Below are 21,721 nucleotides of genomic sequence, written 5' to 3' on the forward strand. Positions count from 1 at the left end.
AAAACCACACACTCTTGCCTCCCCCCATCACATCATCCCTTGGTTTCCCTCATGAGTCAACAGATAATCTGTTGAATGTCACATTCTTTATATTGCCTTCAAACTCTCCTGCCTCATCCTGCTCCACTGTCCTCTCCTCTAAGTGCCACACACACTGGCCTTCTTTCTGTTCCTTGAACACCTCAAGGTCCCTCCTGCCTCAGGGCCTTTGCTCTAGCCTTTTCACTGCCTACGATGCTTATATGATTGAGTGGACAGAGCACTGTACATACAACTCCAGTGAACACAAACTGCACAGAACAACATGGATGGTGTCCCTGGAGCTGTATTATGTGACAGCCCTGGCTGCCATTTTGTCATTGAGTTCAAATGTTACATCTTCAAGGAAACCGTCATTGGTTCCTCCTAAACGTACTCTCTCCATCCCCCTCAACTCCTACTCTTACCCAGGTATTCCCCAGCACACCACCCTGCTTTATTTTCAACACAGCACCTGCACTATCTAAAACTATAAATACTTTTACATGTTTCTCCTGTAAAAATGTTAAGATCCACGAGAGCAAAAACTTTGCCTTTTTGCTCCCACGGTACTCCCAGCACGTAGCAGAGCACCAGATATTTAGATAACAGGCACTAAATAGTTATGGAAATCAATTAAGGGGTTATCATGTACCAAGCACTGTGCCAGGGTGGTACTCCACCACCCTGATAAAGCGAAGTTCAGACATTTTTACCAAAATCGCACACCGCCTCCCAAAAGGAAGGCTCTGAGTCCTATGAAAATGCAGTGCACTTGGATTATCTCCCCTCTTAAGCAAGTAAGGGTCCAGACTGAAGGACTCCCCCTGAAAGAGCTAAATGCTCGGACTTGGTGCTGGACCAAGAGAATTCTTCACTACTGGTGTGAGAATGCTTTTTCACCTGCCAGAGAAAGCCCAAAGTGAGGGCTATCAGTGGGAAGCCACTGGATGGTGCTGAGCGGAGGGGAGACAAGCTGTGATGGACTGCCCCTGGCCACAGAGCTAGCACAGAACTAAGGGATCTGTGTCAGCAGTGTTCCTGCAAAGAAAGCTCCAATCCCAAAGGCTCCCTGTGCTGCCACTGCCTTTACCCTGGGCCTTTCCTCTGCACAAAACCCTGGCCATGGGAATGAAAAATTGCGAGACTGGCTCCAGAAGGGCAGGAATCCAGCATGTCTGCAACCCGATATATTGGAAAAGCTAGAGCAGGAAGGAGAAGGGCAAGCCTCAGTGTTGTCGTCTGTCACCACTAAGAGGAGATAGCCACTACCCTTTCTCCTCTAACTAACCAAGCTATTCAGAAGTCTTCAGGAGTCAAAATCCATCACCGGCAGAAAGTGCAGCCAGCCAGCTTGACCCCCGGGGATGGGATGGAGAGCCTGGGCCAGGCCCCATTCTCTAGTAGTTACCCCTCCCTCGGGCCTGACTCCTGAGCTCCTGCCCTCGAGTTGAAAGGCATGAGATCAGAGTAAGGGAGACTGGTGGTCAGAGGCAGGGCTTCAAGTGCCCGCAGGCATCACATGGAAGTCAGCACTGGAAACACAAAAGCATTTCCTTGATTGGTCTTCTCGTGGCAAAGCCGGTTCTATGACTAGAACTCAAGAAGCCTGAATAACATGGAAGGGAGCTGGAAGGAAAGGGATCTTTGACTAACACACTCATAAAGGTCCTGGAGTCCAGTGGAACACGTCCCTCTGAGAAGCTACTATGAACCCATATTTTCCCTAACAAATGGGCAACTAATCTAGCCCCAAGCATAGGCCTGGCCATGTTTCTGAGCATCAGGACTCCTACTTAAAGAAAACCATCCACCAGGCCTCAAGGCATGGACTGTAGAAAAGAAGACAAGGAGGTTACATGTGATCACTTAAGATTCCAAGGCTGTATCTGGCCCGTCTGCCCCTTAATGTTTCCCAGTTCAAGGACTCTTCAGCCAAAAAGACTGGAGGCTCCATGAAGAGCACACCAAGAGTATGCAGCTCATTAATACACCCCTCATGCCCAGAACCGCCCCAGCAATGACTATCTCTGTAGTAAATGAATGGCTGGCCTCCAAATAGGCCGGTGATTAATGCTGGATGGGAACCAAGTGTACCCACCCATCACCCAGGAGACCCAGTGTTGTTATTAAATTACTTGATTCCTATATATGGCAGAAAGCCTCAAAAGCCCCAAATGGTAGCCTATGTACTTTAGGAAATCACCTGAAAAGGATCTCATCTATCCCTTGGCACCCATGCTTATACCTGTGAAACTTCTGTGTACACTGGGTACAAGAAGCCTAGGGCACTCTTTAAGGCAAGTCTCGGTCTTCTGTAACCACACAGCCAATAAAGGCTCGTGGCGTTTATTCCCAGGTGACAATGACCACCAAATCTAACCACTGATCACCTTTCTAACAGGAAAACAGAGGTGCGTGGGCAGCACAGCTGGGTAAGTGTCCAACTCTTAGTTTTGGCTCAGGTCATAAACTCAGGGTCGTGAGATCCAGTCCTGCATCAGCCTCCACATTCAGCGTGGAGTCTGCTTAGAGACTTTCTCTCCTTCTACCTCTGCCCCTCCCCACACAAATGAATAAATATTTTTATAAATACACACACACACATATATATACTTATATACACAGGAAAACAACAGCAGGAACAACACCCCCTCAGGACTACCACCATGCGTGGTGATTTGTACTTAAGACCCTGAGGTATTAACTGAGAGGTGGGTGGCCAGCGCCCTGCACAGGACATTTACTACCTAAACTGCTCTTCATTCCTATGAGAAGTCAAGCAGCAAAGGGAAAATAAATAAATAAATAGATAGATAGATAGATAAAAAAAAAAAAGATGTAGTTAGGGCATGTGGGTATCTCAGTTGGTTAGGTGGCTGACTTGATTTTGGCTCAGGTAATGATCTCAGGGTCCTGGGATAGAGCCCTGCATCAGGCTCCGCACTCAGCAGTGAGTCTGCTTGAGGATCCTCTCTCTCGCTCTGCCCCAACTCACATTTTCTCTTTCTCTCTAAAGTGCATAAATAAATATTTTTAGAAAATTATAAGGAAAAAAATGTATAGGGCACCTGAGTGGCTCAGTTGGTTAAACGACTGCCTTTGGCTCAAGACATGATCCCAAGGTCCTGGGATCAAGCCCCATGTCAGGCTCTCCACTCAGCAGGGAGCCTGCTTCTCCCTCTCCCTCTGCCTGCTGCTCCCCTTGCCTGTGCTCTCTGTCAAATAAATTAATAAAATCTTAAAAGAAAAGAAAAGATGTAATTAATGCAAACTGGCAATGGGTAGGAACCATCTTCCCCAGCAAATATGCTGTTTTCATAATTTGGAAACCCTACCAGCCCTGGGCCAACTGAATTTAGGAAAAAAGCACTAGTCAGGCAGAAAGCTTTGGAGAAGACGTTAATTCCCAAAGTGAGGGGACTCCCACAAGACAAAAGCCTAATACACACCCGGGCCGACAACACTCAGCATGAATTAGAAATCATCGTGAAGACAGATAAAAGGTCACAAACAAAAGGTGATAGGATTAGGAATAATTTTTTTACTCCCTTCTCTAATTTTCAACATTTGCGTAAAGTGGTTCAACTGTATTTATAAGTAAGAAAAGCAAATTTATAACTAAAAAGTAACAACACTGATGGATGGAACAAGAAAAGGAGAGGCCAGGAAAGTTTTGGATTTTGGAAAGTCTTCTCAATGCAGGTTCAATTAAGACAGGGAGTTTGAGGTCCAGCTGGGATCTCAAGGAACCTGGTGTACTCATTTTTCGTCTAAAGCAATTTGAAACTCACCAGGGTCTGAAGAGGACAAGTTTGCACACAAGTCTTTCTATCGTCTATACTGGAAAGCACAATCAATCCTAAACCTTGGGATTAAGATTACAGGTCCCAGTACCAGCTACAGACTTTATAGACAACAACATCACTGGGGAAAACATATAGAACTCATGAGACAGCCCCAGTTAAAACCAACAAAGGAATTCAGATATGGACCCAATAAGAGTCAGGGGAACTGACTCACTTAATTGCCTGAGAAGTGACCAAAAGGCAAACATGCCAAAAATATAATCAGCCCCATAATTATGTCTGAACCCATAATGAGAAAAAGGGTATGTGTGGTTGGAGGTGAAATGGGAAGTGGGATGAGGTTAGGAACAAAAACCAAGCTGTGTCACCAAAGAAGAGATATAGGTGGAGATAAGCATATGAAAAAATGCTCAACATCATATGGCAGTCAGGGGACTGCAAATTAATAAAACAATGAGATACTACGCCACCCCTATTAGAATGGCTAAAATCCAAAAACTGACAATACCAAATGCTGGTGAGGACACAGAATAAGAAGAACTCCTATTCCCTGCTGGGAATGCAAAATGGTACAGCCACTTTGGAAAATGGTTTGGCTATTTCTTACAAAATTAAAACATACTCGTAAGTTTCAACTCATTTGGGTAAAGTTACCATATGATCCTGCAACTTTACCCAAATGAGTTGAAACTTATGTCCACACAAAAACCTGACTATGAATGTTTATGGAAGCTCCATCCAAAATTGCCAAACACTGGACATAATAATAATAAATGAATAAACAGTCATACATACTCACAAAGGAGTATTACTCAGTGATAAAAGGAACTGAGCAAACCACAAAAAGACATGGAGGAACCTTAAATGCATAGTGCTCAGTGAAAGAAGTCAGTCTGAAAAGGCTATGTATTGTATGATTCCAACTGCATGACATTTTGGAAAAGGCGATACAGTAAGACAATCAGTGGATGCAAGGGGCTTGCGGGGGAGGGAGGGAAGGATCAATACATGAAGAACAGCACATTTTTAGGGCAGTGAAAGTACTCTGCATGATACCGTAATGGTATTTTAGGACATGAATTTGTCAAAACTCATAAAACTATATAACACAAAGAGAAAACTGTAGACATCGATTAGTAATAATGTATCAGCATCGTTCATCAATTGTAACAAATACAGCACACTAATGTAAGATGTTAGTTACAAGGGAAACTATAACAAAGTAAAGTAAAAGTATATATGGGAACTCTGTACTATGTGTTACAATTTTCTTCTTCTTTTTCTTTTTCTTTTTTTTTTTTTTAAGATCTTATTTATTTATTTGACAGACAGACACAGCTAGAGAGGGAACACAAACAGAGGGAGTGAGAGAGGGAGAAGCAGGCTCCCCATGGAGCAGGGAGCCCAGTGCGGGCAGGCGGGCTGGATCCCAGAACACTGGGATCGTGACCTGAGCCCAAGGCAGATGCTTAATGACTGAGCCATCCAGGCGCCCCAGGAATTAAAATGTTTTTTTTTTTTTAAAGTGATATGACAGAGGCCATGGGTGGCTCAGTCTATTAAGTGTCTGCCTTGGGCTCAGGTCATGATCTCTGGGTCCTGGGATCCAGCCCTACCTCCAGGCTCCCTGCTCGGTAGGGGGTCTGCTTCTCCCTCTCCCTCTGCATGCCACTTCCCCTGCTTGTGCTTATGCTCTCTCTCTCTCTCTCAAATAAAATCCTTAAAAAAAAGTGATATGACAATGAACATGAATATGAAGACAGAAGAAAAAATGCCATGGACAAGATACCTTCTATCAAAACAAATATCCCTCTCAGATTAGCACTGTACATACCTCAGTTAGATGGTGTGGGTCCTTGGAAATGCCCCTCATTTCCACACCCCCCTCCCCTAGAAAGAATGAGCAGAAACCCCACACATCCTGGTCAGGGCGTACTCTGGGCTGCTGGCATGCTGGGCACATCCCTGACTGCTGAAGAAGCACCACCATGGGACTGTGACATCCAAGCCAGGAGCATCACCTCTGTGCCTTTGAGAGTTGCAGGATTTCCTGACAACTTCTGAACATGGCTGTAGTAAGGCAGCAGAAGCCCTGACTGCAGAGATGAAACAGGATCCTGTCACCGACCCTCCTGCCATTACCCAGCAGGACTCTTCCTTCTCTACAAAGTTGCTTCAATGTCCAGCTCCACATTTCTCCTACCAAGCACGTCCTGCTTAGCTATTCACACTCCATTAAGCCAAGATACTTTTGAACTTGGGTGCATGATTTGTAACAGAGGCCTCAGGCCAGCCCGCCCCCACCCCCTGCCCCCCGCCCCCTTCTGTGTGGGTAGAGGAAGGGAGGGGTGGGCACTTCTGGAGCCAGACTGCCTGCATTTACAGCCCAGCTCGGGCATTCACCAGCTGGATGGGGAAGTTCCTTAACATCTCTGTGCCTCAGTTTCCTCACAAAAAAAGATATCAATACTTACCCCCACAAAGCTGCCATGAGAATGAGAGGAGTTTATTTAAAGCACTTAGAACAGGCCTTGCACGCAGTGGAAGCTAAGGGCTTACAATTATTACCTATTTTGAGTTTCTCGAAGTGCTGTAGATCACAAGGTGAGGGGAGGCGGCCTCAAAGCCACAGAAGTTGGGCAAAGCCAAAAACATCCTCCCAGCCCCAAACCCCATTGACGACTTCTTTCCCAGGGTCTCTGCCATCTTTTACCAAGCAGATGTTGGATGTTTCAAGGACAGAAGTTAGATATAACTTCTCATGGTCCCCCACCTCCACCTGAATACGTCATCTTCCCAAATGTTCTGTACCAGGCACTCAACAGAGCTTTGCCGGAGGGGCGTACTCTGCAGCCCCAGGCTCTGTGTCAGAGAGCTAGCTCCACAGGCAGGGAGGGCAGAGATCTCCGCAAAGGCACGTGCTGGAGTGAGGAGACCATTCCTGTGGGGCTCAGGTCAGAGAAGCAAGGTCACCGCACACGCACCCTAGGACCCAACATCAGAACTACACCACTGAAACAGGAAACAAGGCTCACTGGGATACCTCAGAGGCAGGATGGAAGAATGAATTGAGGAGCCAGAGGCCAAAGTCGAGTCAGGAGCTCTGAGTCAGAAATCTGGGCAAGGGAAATGCTAGCAAACTGAGACCCACACACAGCAGGCGTGAAGACCAGCATTCAAAAAGGAAAAAGCCTTCAGGTGTGGAAGGTGGAAACCTAGAAGGACAGTCTGAACAGGGAAGATTCCTGGGACTGAGAGATCCAATCATGTCAAACCCATAAAGGCTTCCAAGTCTTTGCCTCTGTGGGAAAAGAATGAAATCTCCCAGTGCTGACCAGCCCAGTGATTGTCAGTCATTGCCCATAATTAGACTGCTTAAACTTTTTAAAGTGGGGGGGGGGGGGGGTTGGGTGGCTCAGTGGGTTAAGAGTCTGCCTTCAGCTCAGATCATGATCTCAGGGTCCTGGAATCAAGTCCCTCATCGGGCTTGCTGCTCAGTGCAGAGCCTGATTCTCCCTCTCCCTCTCCCCCTGCTTGTGTGTACCCTTTCTCTGTCAAATACATAAATAAAATCTTAAGAAATAATAATAATAAAGTGAGTTTGACTGGGTTATCTCAAGGAATCTCTTCCCAACTGTCTCCTTACTGCTGAGGGATTCTCTTGAATTGGAAAATCTGGATTCCTTACCCCATGAAGAAAGAGATAATCCATACATTGCAAATGAAATGCTTTTCAAAGGATGAAGCCACATACGCACACAGATCTGCTGGAAGAAAGAAATGGAATTCTCAACATTTCACAACTCAAGAGATCTGGGGCCTGAAATCCAGCCCAAAGTGGTGCTTTCAGCTTCAAGAAGAGCTCTAGCCCACACATGCACCCAAATGTTTATAGCAGCAATGTCCACAATAGCCAAACTATGGAAAGAACCTAGGTGTCCATCAACAGATGAATGGATGAAGAAGATGTGGTATATATAAACAATGGAATACTATGCAGCCATCAAAAGAAATGAAACTTGCCATTTGCAATGACGTGGATGGAACTAGAGGGTATTATGCTTAGCGAAATAAGTCAATCAGAGAAAGACAACTATCATATGATCTCCCTGATATGAGGAAGTGGAGATGCAACATGGGGGGTTTGGGGGATAGGAAAAGAATAAATGAAACAAGATGGGATCGGGAGGGAGAAAAACCATAAGAGACTCTTAATGTCACAAAACAAACTGAGGGTGGCGGGGGGGAGGTAAAGGGAGAGGGTGGTGGGGTTATGGACATTGGGGAGGGTATGAGATATGGTGAGTGCAGTGAAGTGTGTAAACCTGGCAATTCACAGACCTGTACCCCTGGGGCTAATAATACATTATACGTTTATTTAAAAAAAAATTTTTTAATAATAAAAATAAAATAAAAAAAGAAGAACTCTAGCCCTGCTGCTGGCCAAGGCCACCCCACTCTTTCTAGGTAGCCCAGGGATCCTCCTCTGAGCAGAGAACACTACCATTTCACACAGTCTTCTCAAAACTCAACACCTCGGAGATGAATGGCTGAGGGACCAGAGCTTCAGGGAGGCCTGCCCAGCCGTGAGCCTGCAGAGGACTTCCTCAGCCTGCTGTGCCAGCCACGGGGAGGGTCGGGCTGCCATCTGCGGGTGGTTCACACAGGGATTCTGGTTGTCAGCTTCACCAGAGCTCTGGGAAGAAAGCAAAGGCCCAACCAGAGAAGGGACCATGTTCCCAGGGCAGGTGTGGTAAGGCAAAGGCAGGATGTCCACTGGAAACCACAGAGGATGAAACGACACATTAAAAAGTTCCTGCAAACCCAGCTTTGAGAAGGGAAAATTAGCATTTCCCAACTGCAGGGGACCAAGGCCACACAAAACAACATGTGGAAAAGTTAATCTGTATCCAGTGTTTTAATAAGTAACTCATTCGGTACAGAGCCCAACTCAGAGGAACCTGAAGGGAAAAGGAGGTTCTCTACCAACCCAGTGGAGACAGCCTCAGAAAGCCAGTCAGCGGCAGTTCCAGCCCCAAGGGGGCAAGAACAACTCCAAATTCCACACGCCTACCCGCCAAGAAGCCCAGCACTTGTGGGGCAGAGCCCCGATGGACCATGGGCGGCAGACTTGAGGCACAGGCTCTTCCCTGGGGAGCTGCCATCCTGTGGGCCAGCGGCACACAAAGGCTGTCTTTGGAACCAGCCGACATGTCCAGAAGATGACCTACCCAGTGGAATCCCACCAGGGAAGTCTGCCTGAGATCACAAACACACTCTGCACCTGGGTCCAGGGAGAGCTGCTGGCAGTACCAGGGGCAGCCAGAAATCCTCACAGAGAGCAGGGCTGAAGCCACCCCTTCTACAGCCCTGCAGACCTCCACATTCCAGGCCACAGCTGCTGGCCACAAAGGGAACGGCTGGAGCCGGAGGCTTCCGACAGGCTCTTGGCAGCTGAAGATCATCTGTTTCACTCGTCCCAAGTCCGGGGCAAGAGCAACAGGACAATCTCCGCCACTGAAGTCAGCGAGGGGAGCCTTAGGGTTCCTAGAAAAGCACTCCATTCTCCCCTGTGGCTATCCGGAGCTGGAACTTGGTCCATCTCTCCAACTTCAGAAAGAGCCTCTTAAGAGCCTTTTAATCCAAACAAGCACTCTCTTGTCTGGTTTCCTTTGATGACCGTGAATAGGCAAAGAACCTGGATGGAACTGGCCATTCCCGGGCTCAGGCAACCAGCCTGCTCTTCACTTCCTTCAGGGCTTCCAAGCTGGGGGGGTCCCTGCCTACTCCCACAGTAAGCCTGCTAGGGGACCTCTGGACTTCGGCTTGTCCCTATCCTCGACAAGCTCTGAGAAGGACAGATCTTAAAGGGAGGAGGAATACTGTAGGCATTTATTTTATTTATTTATTTTTTAAAAGATTTTATTTATTTATTTGACAGAAAGAAATCACAGTAGACAGAGAGGCAGGCAGAGAGAGAGAGAGGGAAGCAGGCTCCCTGCTGAGCAGGGAGCCCGATGCGGGACTCGATCCCAGGGCCCTGAGATCATGACCTGAGCCGAAGGCAGCGGCTTAACCCACTGAGCCACCCAGGTGCCCCTACTGTAGGCATTTAATAAATGCTGGTGACTGGTCAAAATGGAAAGTGTTTCAGAATACAGGCTGTGGGATCACTGGACCTGGCCTCTGGTTCACCACCTATGCAGTAAGTTTGTTAGCCTACATTTCTGTATCTATAAGCACGACATAATAAGAATTCCTTGTGTCACAGAATTACTATGGGGATAGCATAAAAGGATACCTTTATGAAAAGAATTTAGCACTAACCTGGAATATAGTAAAAAATAAAAAAAGAAGTTTGCCTATATAATTATGCTAAAGACAAACAACGTCCATACAGTCATTTCTCCCCAGTCATGAAAGCGAGGGTAGGACAGTGGGGACGCTGGGACACCCTGCCACTCTCATCAGTTTGCTGCACTGCCTTCAGCAGGCTACTGTACTTTCCTCCATTTACAATTAAGGGACATGAACTAGATCAGTGTTTCCTATTTGTCCATGACAATAACAGTATTGAATCATACTTTTTATTTTTATTTTACTTATTTATTTATTTGAGAGAGAGACTGTGTGCACTGGAGCACGAGTGGGGGATGAGGGAGGGATACAAGCTGACTCCCCACTGAGCACAAAGCCTGGCACCAGGCTCCATCTCAATGACCCTGAGATCACGATCTAAGCCAAAACCAAGAGTCAGACACTTAAGTGCTGTGTCACCCAGGTGCCCTGACAGAGAGAATCCTAAGCAGGCTCCATGCCCAGAGTGGAGAGGGATGCAGGGCTCCAACTATGACCTTGAGATCATGACCTAAGCCAAAAACAAGAGTCAGACACTTAGTCAACTGAGCCACCCAAGTGCCCTTGAATCTTAGTTAAAAAAAAAAAAAAAAGGTTCCCTTTATAATTTGCTTTCTTTTTTTTTTTTTTTTTAAGATTTTATTTATTTGGGACGCCTGGGTGGCTCAGTTGGTTAAGCAGCTGCCTTCAGCTCGGGTCATGATCCCAGCCTCCTGGGATCGAGTCCCACATCGGGCTCCTTGCTCAGCAGGGAGCCTGCTTCTCCCTCTGCCTCTGCCTGCCATTCTGTCTGCCTGTGCTCGCGCTCTCTCCCTCTCTCTCTGACAAATAAATAAAATCTTTAAAAAAAAAAAAAAAAAAGATTTTATTTATTTATTTATTTGCAGAAAGAGAGAGAGAGCACATAAGCAGGCAGAGATGCAGGCAGAGGCAGAGAGAGAGGCAGGCTCCCTGCTGAGCAAGGAGCCTGATGTGGGACTCGATCCCAGGACCCTGGGATCATGACCTGAGCTGAAGGCAGCGGCTTAACCCACTGAGCCACCCAGGTGTCCCTATAATTTGTTTTCAATTGTTCTAAACATGTCTAGAGTCAGATTCGATTTGGTGTTAGTGCATCAACACCTCTCTCATACTTGCTAATCTGTTGAACAAAGAGAAAGCTGGCCTCAGATTTAGAATCTTTTGTGACAGGGATGCCTTGGTGGCTCAGTCATTGAGTGACTATCTTTGGCTCAGGTCATGATCCCAGGGTCCTGGGATCAAGCCCCAAGTTAGGCTCCCTGCTCAGCGGAGAGTCTGCTTCTCCCTTTCCCTCTGCTGGTCCCCCTGCTTGTACTCTCTCTCTCTCTCTTTCTGTCAAATAAATAAGTAAAATTTTTTAAAAATAAACAAACTGGATGGTAGGGATGCTCAGGTGGTTCAGTTGGTTAAGCATCTGCCTTTGGCTCAGTTCATGATCCCAGGGTCCTGAGATCAAGTCCCACATGAGGCTCCTTGCTCAGCAGGGAGCCTGCTTCTCCCTCTGCCCGCCACACCCCCCGCTTGCACGTACTCTCTCTGACAAATAAATAAAATCTTTTAAAATAAATAAATAAACTGGATGGTAGAACACTCACCTTTTTGACCTCACCTTTAAGTAAGCACTAATTAAATAAGAATCTTTAAATCTATTTCAAAGAGGCCCTGCCACATGAAATGTTTGGAAAAGCAAACTTTTTTCAAGAAACTTATCAAGATTGAGAAGAGACCAGGCACACCAGCACAAGGCCAATTACAAACGTACTTTTGACTTCTGCAACATATACCAGAACTGGGTAAATATCCAAGAACACTCCTTCCATGTCCTTCTTGAGTCAGGACATAAAAACACTAGGTTCCAGTGGTGAGGTACAGCCCAACTTGAGGTCTCACTATTGTCATAAATGACATATAAATATCACAGTGCTTTATCATACAGAAATGACACACATATAATGGGGTACTTTCAAACGTGGAAAAACAGTAAGGAAGGCCCTCTTTAAAATTCAGAGGTTGCCCCCTCTGAAATATGGGGCTTTCTCAATTACGTTCTTCATGTCACTTTGGGCTCTGGACCCATCACTGATAAGCAGGCATACTGCAAGAATCTTTAAGCTACATAGGAAATGGTATTCTTCTGACTGGAATAAATCTGTCAACAAAAAGGTACAGGCTAACTGCACTATACACCCTCCTCTGCAGGTTCTTATTAAAAGTATACATTAAAGTCCAGCATAGTGCCTTTACTGCCCACATCTGTTTGCTATTCTCTCTCCATTATTAATACTGTAATGCAGGGTCCCCATTCAGGCAAGATTAATTCACTGTTCCCAAAGCCTTCTGCTGACATTGCAATGGATCTGTCTGGAAGGCTATAAAGGCAGGCCCAGGCATTGCTCTTGACATGTGATCAGTAAGGAGATGAGACCTGGGCCCCCAGCTTAATGAGAGAGAAGAGGAAGTTAGGTTGGACCTGTGATCAGAGAGGTAGAACACTCTAGTGGTTAAAAACTCAGACTTTGGACTCAAAACAGTTCAACTGAATCCAAGTTCTTTTCCTTTAGGCAATTCATTTACCCCTCAAGTGATTCAATTTTCTCATCTATAAAATAGAGATAACAAAAAAACCTGGTAAGATTGTAAAGTATCTGATATGATCATAAGGAAGATACTAAGAACTAAAACAAAGCAAAAAAACAAAACAACAACAACAAACACACACACAAAAAAAACCCCTGATGATTATCATCATCCCAGAATCAACCTCTTAAGCTGAGGCAGGACAGGAAGAGCCCCTTAGTCTTTCAACCTACACATGCTAAGTAGTCATCACCAAGATACCAAAAAGATAGTGTAAGAGGCAAAAAAGATACAACAAGCTAAAAGCAGGAGAGGACGGGATAACAGAAATACAATCAGCTCTTGATTGACTGTGCTGATGAGAGGGAAGGAAGACAATATATAAATTGAAGAAAAGAACCCCTCTCACAAAAGAGTACAGATGGAACAAAATATTTGTGTGTTTTTTTTAAATTACAGATAGTAACTTACTCGAGGACATGATATCATTGTTTAAGAGACAGTAGAACACAGTCATTAAGAACATGAACTCTAGAGCCAGAATGCCTGCATTAGAATGCTGGCTCCACTACCTCCAAGCTGTATGACCTTAAACAAGTTATAGACTCTCTTTGTAGCTCAGTTTCCTCATCTGTTAAATGGGACAAATATGAGTATCTACCAGTATTATATGGTTGTGGTGAAAATAAAATTAGTTTATACATGCAAAGTGACTAGGAGACCACTTGGTTCATAATCAATGCTATAATATAATAAATGTTAGCTTTCATTATTATTAGTGTTGCTGTTATGGTTTTAGCTGACTTAATACTAAGTTGATGTTTAACTTAATATTAAAATGTATTTAAATTCAGTGGTTATGGGGGTATTTAGGGGAGGCAGGATTTGGAAGTATACAGGGCAGAAAACGGGAGAGAGACTAGAATAAAAAATGTACTATGTATAGGCTGAGCACAGACAACTGCAGGTTATAAGGAAGTAAGTACGATCAACAGAGGGAGAGAGATGGATATATTCATGATAGAGCAAGAGGAGTAAAATGTTAAATGCAGAATCTAGGTAGTAGGTATTTGTGTGTTGGCTATAAAATTATTTCAACTATGCTTTATGTTTAAATTTTTTCACTACAAGCTAGAGGAGGAAAAAAAAAACAGGTACACTTAGAGGCATTGATTCAAATTCTGGATCACAGCTATGCTGCCTGTCCTCTGAGATCAAACACCAGAGCAGTTTGGAAAAACCTGCTGGTTTTGGAACACTTGCTCATCATCAACACTGTCTTGCACCAGATGAGCAGAGTTCGGGTGCTGACCTGGATCACTCTGGCACAAGCAGATACAAGCAGAGGGCAGAAACCCAGAGGTTCAACCTGAGCAGTGCCAACCACACAGAATTATGACATTCTCACCTCTGCTCAGGGAAAACCCAGAAATAAGGCTCAAGGCTAAGAAAGAGACAGGTGGAGGGTGGGCAAGTGCCCTTTACTCACTCGTGGACTCTGCTGTCACCATAGAGATCACTCAGGCCGAAGCTGATGTAGTGCCAGTGTTCAGGGATATTGGCAGAAGGGCTCCCCACGTTCCTGTACATGCTAACATAGTCCAGGGGGTCTGGGCCGCCCAACCTGCAAAAGATAAAACATGGTGCAGTTCAGTGTGAGCCTGAAAGCAGACAATGTGAAGCTAAGAGGTCATACCTTACCAATCTAAAGACCCCATCCTAGAGGAATGTGGGATGACTAAAAGGAAGCCATACCTCCAGGGTAAGACCAAGGGATGGGCAACTAGAAGTTGCCCAATTCCAGAAGCAGAAGAGACTCCCTTTAATCACCCACATGTAGGACCTCTTTTAGAAATAAACAGACTAGGTGGTTACCCCTTTTATTTCCTCCAAATTCAATTACCAATCCCAAACGGATTGACAGGGATTACTTCTCTTCCATGGAGCCTGTAACCATGCCAAGCTTCAAGGCAAGAGGTGCATTAGTCAATCAACTGGCTTCGGTTAAAAGACTGTCCTGGGCATCCCCAATGGGCATTGTTCCTGGAAGCAGAGGCTCAGCTCCACTCCTGCCTCTTAGACAGCTAATTCCTGAAAGACTATATTGTGCCCTATGTTAATTACAGTTTGCTCTAAACAAATCCAATGCCTCCAGACCCCAGCCTATACCCCACAGACCAAAACTGGTCTTTTCTCATGCAAGTGACAAAGGCCACACTTAGGCTAGCTCAGCCCTGAACAGAGAACTGCAGCAGGCCCAACTGAGCCTTGGGAGTGCCTGCAACCAGGAGATGATCCCAGGAGACTGTCGCCGCAAAGGTAGAGCTGGAATATTAAATGATTTGGGGCCTCTGAAGACCACATTAAACATCCCCCATAATTCCAACCGAGAAGCAGCTGAGGAAGAGAGTCAGTCATTAGCTCACTCTAAGGATTTAATTCCATAAGGGTTTCCTTTAGTAAAGCAATTAGAGCTCTTTAAAAAAAAAAAAAAGAAGAAGAAGAAAAAAAAGCTCCTGCTTTTCTTCAGAATGGATAGGGAAACTTGGTAGACTTGAGAAACAGCCTAAATGGAAACCATCAGCGGAAGGAAGTCTGCATTTAGCTCACAAACACTGTGCATTTGAGCTGCCTCGAATATCTGACTGTCCCACAGACTGCAAAAAGTTTGCCTGCCCCTGGGACACTGACGGACTGTACTTTGCAATTGGGATAATATGCTGAAGGAACACTAATAACCAAATAAAGGCATATTACATGTGATCCCAGCAAGAGTGCCAGTATCATGCAATTTAAGTACTATCTAAAACCAGTAGGTCTGGTTTCATCCTCTTTTGCCAGGGTATTACCTGCCTTTACAGAAATCCTTATTTTCTACTAGTGCTAAGAACTAAGTGCTAAATGCTAAGTTATTTATAGAACTTTTATAAAGTTGCTACAGATAGCTAAGACTCTCAACTGAGTAGATTAGGAAAAGGGACAAATCACCATGTCTTTCCTTAACTCTGATTTGGCCAAATCATTTGAATACTTCCACAACCAGCTGAATATAGAAAAGTTTGCTGGGGGAAGAAGGAAACAAAAGGGTAGCTATCCCTGGAACAACCACAAGATAGATGCAGAACCCCATAACACATGGGAGTGACTATAGGTTCCATGTCTGCTCTGGTTTCCTGCTCCAGATTCCCAGCCTTGCCCCTTCTTCAACCTAGGTCCATCCAGCAAAAAGTGGCAAAACTGTATCCAAACTGTATCCACGGTTCCATGCTCCATCTGCCATACCCCCTGCAGTCCTCTCTCAGGATATACTGCACCAAGGAGTGCTACTTTACCTTAAAACTACAACTGTAAGGAATAATCAAGAGTCAGGCAAAATTAGCCTTGTCCCCAAGCACAGTGTTGTTCTACTTACTCAGAAACCTGATGGGGAAACAGATGAGTATATAGAAAATAATCATATTTTGCAATTAGAAAAAGATGTTATCCAAGGACCCAGAGCACCCCTTGATGCTCTTCCCTGAACCTACTTCTTTGAACACCTAACCTCATTCCACATGCCAGCTGCAGGCGTGCAGGAACTCCAGGGTACTAGCTCTGCCTCCATGTTTCTGCTCCCTGCTCACTAAAGTCTCAGCTTTTAGCCAGGATGTCCCTGCTGGCCAGGGTCCACTGGCCAAAGAGCCAATCTTCTGTCACAAGAAAATGAATCTCAAGGGACCCTGGGCCACCGCCAGACCTGGGTAGCCTTAGTCAAATTTCGAACAAGGCCTTGTGGGAACCCAAATGTGAGCTTTGTCAATGAACTGATTTCAGAATCTTATTTATGCAAACCCTTCCAAATCTTACAAAAACCAGCTGCTCAGCCGCTCCTTCTCATATTTTTCTGCATCTAGACAGCATTTCTAATTTCACAAAGTGCTCTTTATTAGTCATTACATGTTGGCCCATCTCTAAAGGTAAGTTCTGCCTGTTTAACAAGCTTGCAGTAGGGAAGAAAAAAAAAATGCCCAAATCAGTCTCAGTCCTTTGTATGTGCTTTAATATCACCACACACAACTCTATCCTTCATGGCCAGTTGAGTGACAGAAAAACTGTTGCCCAAGTTTGTATAGTGATTTCTCTGCACACTCACAAGGGGCCTGAAGAAACGGCATCGCAGAAACTGGTCCTCTGTTCTCATGACACAATCCAACACAGCTCATCACAATACATATTTAAATATAGACGTGCAGGGGCGCCTGGGTGGCTCAGTGGGTTAAGCCGCTGCCTTCGGCTCAGGTCATGATCTCAGGGTCCTGGGATCAAGTCCCGCATCGGGCTCTCTGCTCAGCAGGGAGCCTGCTTCCTTCTCTCTCTCTCTGCCTGCCTCTCAGTGTACTTGTAATTTCTCTCTGTCAAATAAATAAATAAAATCTTTTAAATAAATAAATAAATATAGACGTGCAGTGAGAATGGGTTATTAAGTTATCAAGAGCTGCTTTCATGCAGAAGCTCTCTTCAAATACTCCTCTCAGCCAGAGAACAGTTTGCCTGCTGAAGAGAACTATACTGCTGATCACATCTCCTCCTGGCTATCAGGCATGGTCCTCCCATAGGAGGAGGCTGGTCCCCAGGCCCTCCATGATGTCAGTCTCTTCACATCCTCCCAGTGACCCAGGGAGCGAGCCTCAACCCTAGACAGTCTAGTTTCTGCCATCTCAGGAGGAAGTTAAGAGGTTACCTTGGAGAAGATTCAGTCCTAAATGGAGAGGTAACCAGCAAAGACATTTATTCTATCAACTTCCCCCACTGGGTCTACCTGCCCCTTTGGCCACATCCCATGCTGCTTCCTGAACAGTCTTTCAGAGCTCAGTGAAGGGGATCATCTAATACAGTGCCTACACGAATGCTGTTCTGGACAGATTCAACCAACTCCTCAATTTGATCCAGAAAGGCAGAGTCAGAGTCTCTCGAACACCTGTTCTGACCAGAGGCTGTAGAGAGAGACACCCTGCAAACAGGAATGGAAAACAAAAAAGGACCATTCCTATCCCAAGAGCAGCCCTTCTGTAAACAGGTCTGATCCTTAACAGAGCTGCTTGAGGGTTACTGTCAGCGTTCCTGAGAAACTGTTGCCTAAATCCTGAAGCTTGTGGTCAGGGAGCTCCTCTTAACATGTTGCTTACTTCTTTACTCCGTAGCAAAGTCCCAGACCTTCATTATTTACTGTGGTCCCCCCTTCAATCCTTAGCCAAAACATGGATCTCCCTGCCTCTGCCTCTGTTCTAGCCAATGTCCTAAAGCAAAGCAGCTGCAAAGCCAGAGGAAACTGCTTGGAGAAAGAGAACTGTGCCGAGTAAGCAGAAAGTTTATCAAGAAAAGTTGCTCCGTGAAACTTCAAACGCAAAAGCACTGCACCGATATGACTGACGTCTGAGCTCATGCGGAAGGTATCAAAAGGAGACTTCCTTCTCCCGTCTCCACAGGCACAACTCTCGCAACTTGCTCCCCTCCTAACCTACGGGAAAGCGGGGGTCCCCAAATCCACCCCTACCCTGTGCAGTCTCGAGCCCTCTGAGCTCCGCCAGCCGCACTCCTCCAAAGCCCTCTCATATGCTCCCCAGGCCCCGCCTCGCCTCCCTCATCCCACTTCAGCCGCCCCCGCCCCCGGCTTCCCCTCGCCCACTAATGACCCCCTACAGGCGCCCCCTCCTTTCACCACGTTTACAGTTCCCCCCCTCCTATCGCACTCCCCCGCTCCTACACACACCCCCAATTCACTCTATTCTCCTAATCCCAGTTAACCCTTCATCTTCCCTCCCTCGTTAACCCTTCGCTACCCACAGGCTCCGTTAACCCCTTTGTCCCCATTCCCAACTTCAGCCTTAACTCCTTCCCTCGCAGCAGGACGCCCTCCTTCTCAGTGCTTTTGCTTTAACCATTCTTCTCCACCTCCCCCTCCTCCGCAAATGACTTCGCCCCCGGGATTCTAACACTTCCCAGCCCGCCCCTGTCCGTCTCCCCGCGGCCCAGGGCATACCAGTACTTGACGATAGCGGTAACCTGGAGCGGGTTCGGCTGGTCAGGGTAAAGGCGACGGCACTCTCCGTAGATGGCGTGCAGTCCTGGGGGGAAGAGCGAGGCGAAGGCCGGGGGCGCACTAGGGCCAGGGGCCGGGGGCGCGGCGGGGCCGGGGGCGCCGCTAGGCCGCAGCTCCGCCATCCGGGCGCGTAGGGCGCTGGGGGGACCGGGGAGGGTGGACAAGGGGGAGAGCACTGACGCGCCAGCAGGCGGACCCCGTGGGTGCGACTCCCCGAGGCGATGGGGGCTGCAGCGAGGTCTAGGCTCCGCGCCTGCGCACGGCGCACTGTCTGCCCAGGCCGTCGCCGCCGCAGAGACAGCCAGAGGCTGCCTCGGGGGCCGCGGGGCGCTCAAGGGGGCGGGGCGTCGGCGCGCCCTATCCCGGTATCCATTGGATAGTATCTGTGCCAGTCACAGGTGGGGAAGGCGTGACTTGACAATAGGTCCCGCCTCCCTCTACTGGTGTTGGGGGTGTCCCAAGGCTCTTGGTCTCCCCCTAGTGTTAGGAGGAACCCACGTTTAAATAGAGATGTTGAGCCTTCTAAGGTGCTAGGATCCCAGGAAAGCAGTGGGAAGTTCGACGAAGTGCTTGTCACTGTTCTGCTGACGCGCTGGTAGGAAGAATTTAAGCATAAATCTGACAATAATGGATTGGTTCATTCATCCATTAGTGTGATTTTAATTTCAAAAGATTATAAATCTGGAGACGCCTGGGTGGCTCAGAGGGTTAAGCCTCTGCCTTCGGCTCAGGTCATGGTCCCTGAGTCCTGGGATCCAGCCCCACATTGCGCTCTCTGCTGGGCCTTGCTGGGAGCTTGCTTCTCTCTCTGCCTGCCTCTCTGCCTACTTGTAGTCTCTCTCTCTCTCTCTCTCTGTGCCAAATAAATAAATAAATAAATAAAATCTTTTTAAAAAATTATAAATCTGAATGTTTCTTACCGTCATTGAATGTCCATTTACCATATTCACTGCCACTAACACCGCCAAATTCAGGGATTGTAGGCTGAAATACTTATTTTGGAGTCCTGTTAAAAAGTAGCAAATGTGAAGTCAACTAGGACTAATTTTAAAAGACTTGGTGATTTTTTTATTTCTATTTTTTAAAAAGATTTTGTTTATTTTATAGAGAGCATGCACGAGTGTGTGGGGGAGGGGCAGAGGGAGAAGGAGAAGCAGACTCCCTGCTACTCTATCCCAGGACCCTGTGATCATGACTAGGGCCCAAGGCAGACATTTAACCTACTGAGCCACTCAGGCACCCCAAGACTTAGTTTTTTTTTTTAAGATTTTATTTATTTATTTATTTGACCGAGAGAGTGAGAGAGCACAAGCAGAGGGAGCAACAGAAGGCAAAGGAGAAGCAGGCTCCCCACTGAGCAGGGAGCCCTATGTGGGGCTGGATGCAAGGACCCTGGGATCCTGACCTGAGCCAAAGGAGGACGCTTTTTTTTTTTTTTTAAGATTTATTTATTTATTTATTTGACAGATAGAGATCACAAGTAGGCAGACAGGCAGGCAGAGAGAGAGGAGGAAGCAGGCCCCCTGCCGAGCAGAGAGCCCTGATGTGGGGGCTCAATCCCAGCACCCTGGGATCATGACCCAAGCTGAAGGCAGAGGCTTTAATCCACTAATCCACCCAGGCGCCCCTAAAGGAGGACGCTTAACCATCTGAGCCACCCAGATGCCCCAAGACTTGGTAATTTTTTAATAAATGCTTTTAGTTATGACAATCTCTAATTTTTGTTTTATGAGGATGTATGCAAATTGCCTTGAGGAACACCAATATTTATTATCTGCTATGGATCCGCTCTTTCCCATTAACGTTCACTCTCTGTAACTGGGAGAATTTTTTTTTAATTGTAAGTAATCTTTACACCCAATGTGGAGCTCAAATTTACAACCCCCAGATCGAGTCCTATGTTCTACTGATTGAGCCAGCCAGGCACCCCTGGGAGAATTAATTCACAAGGCACCTGGCTGAGAATTATTTCCCTGTGTACAATAAGGAATTCCAAGCGAAAGGAATAAAAGGAAGCCCTGATTACCAATGCTATTGACTAAAGATTCCCCGCAACTTGAAGGGGGTGGGGGTTGCATAATCTGGAGAAAAATGCACTGGGCTCATTTGAAAATAGCGACACATAACTTCTCTTCACTACCGTTTTCTTATTCATCAATAGCAATTCTGACTCTTCATGAAAATCAGAGAAGGCAGCTCCTGAAGCTATTAAAGGAACAATGTTTTTTAATGACCAAAAGATTACCTGTACCTTAGTTCCAAATGTCAGTCCTCAGACCAATATTAGCCTGTTGCAAAGTTTACACCCACCCAGGAAAAAATGTGAAAAGAACCAAAATGTGCTGGTTTTTCTCAAAAAGCAAATTTTATAAAATTTAAGTTATTTTCTTTTGTTCTGGGATTATGTCTTCCTTCCCCATATGGGTGTGGTGGGGGTGACATTAAATTTTCCTTTATTAGAGTTTGATGCTGATAAATGTTTACTAATGTCTTACTGACCCAAATGAAAACATAGCAACCTTATACTACCCAGGAGAAGTAGTGGCAGGACGCATCTGGAAAATCTAAACATCCACGGAATACTGGCCAATCCAAACCCAACTACAGACAAGTGCTCAAGAAGACTACATACTTCAGCATGCAGTGTGAATTCCTTCAAAGGAACCAGATCCAGGCATGCAATGCAGCCATCAATCTGCGTGCCGGTCTACTCATCCACAGAGACTACAAATCCCAGGGTACTATGAGTGGAAAGTGACGCCCTGCTCTTAAATTAGGCGGGGCTCCAAAGCTGCCGGGCGCGTTAACTCTGGTGCAAGGCATGCTGGGGGTTGTAGTTTTTTGAAGGCGAGGTCGGGCC

At 46.2% G+C, this 21,721-nt stretch overlaps 1 protein-coding gene across 2 annotated transcripts in view; it reads right to left on the reverse strand.

Annotated features, from left to right (window-relative positions):
- The window catches only part of SUFU (SUFU negative regulator of hedgehog signaling), a 114,790-nt gene extending 95,594 nt beyond the window's left edge, over positions 1–19,196 (reverse strand). The window contains exons 1-2 of one of the 2 annotated variants that reach the window (XM_059169065.1): positions 18,802–19,196; positions 14,272–14,406 (exon numbers count right to left, since the gene is read on the reverse strand). In XM_059169065.1, coding sequence (XP_059025048.1) covers positions 14,272–14,406; positions 18,802–18,983 — 317 coding nt within the window. In that variant the 5' untranslated portion in view covers positions 18,984–19,196. The remainder of the gene's footprint in view (positions 1–14,271; positions 14,407–18,801) is intronic. The other variant, XM_059169066.1, reaches the window with a different exon arrangement.
- Positions 19,197–21,721: the final 2,525 nt, after the last annotated feature.

The sequence above is a fragment of the Mustela lutreola genome, chromosome 4 (genome assembly GCF_030435805.1).
Source record: "Mustela lutreola isolate mMusLut2 chromosome 4, mMusLut2.pri, whole genome shotgun sequence".
Classification (NCBI taxonomy): domain Eukaryota; kingdom Metazoa; phylum Chordata; class Mammalia; order Carnivora; family Mustelidae; genus Mustela; species Mustela lutreola.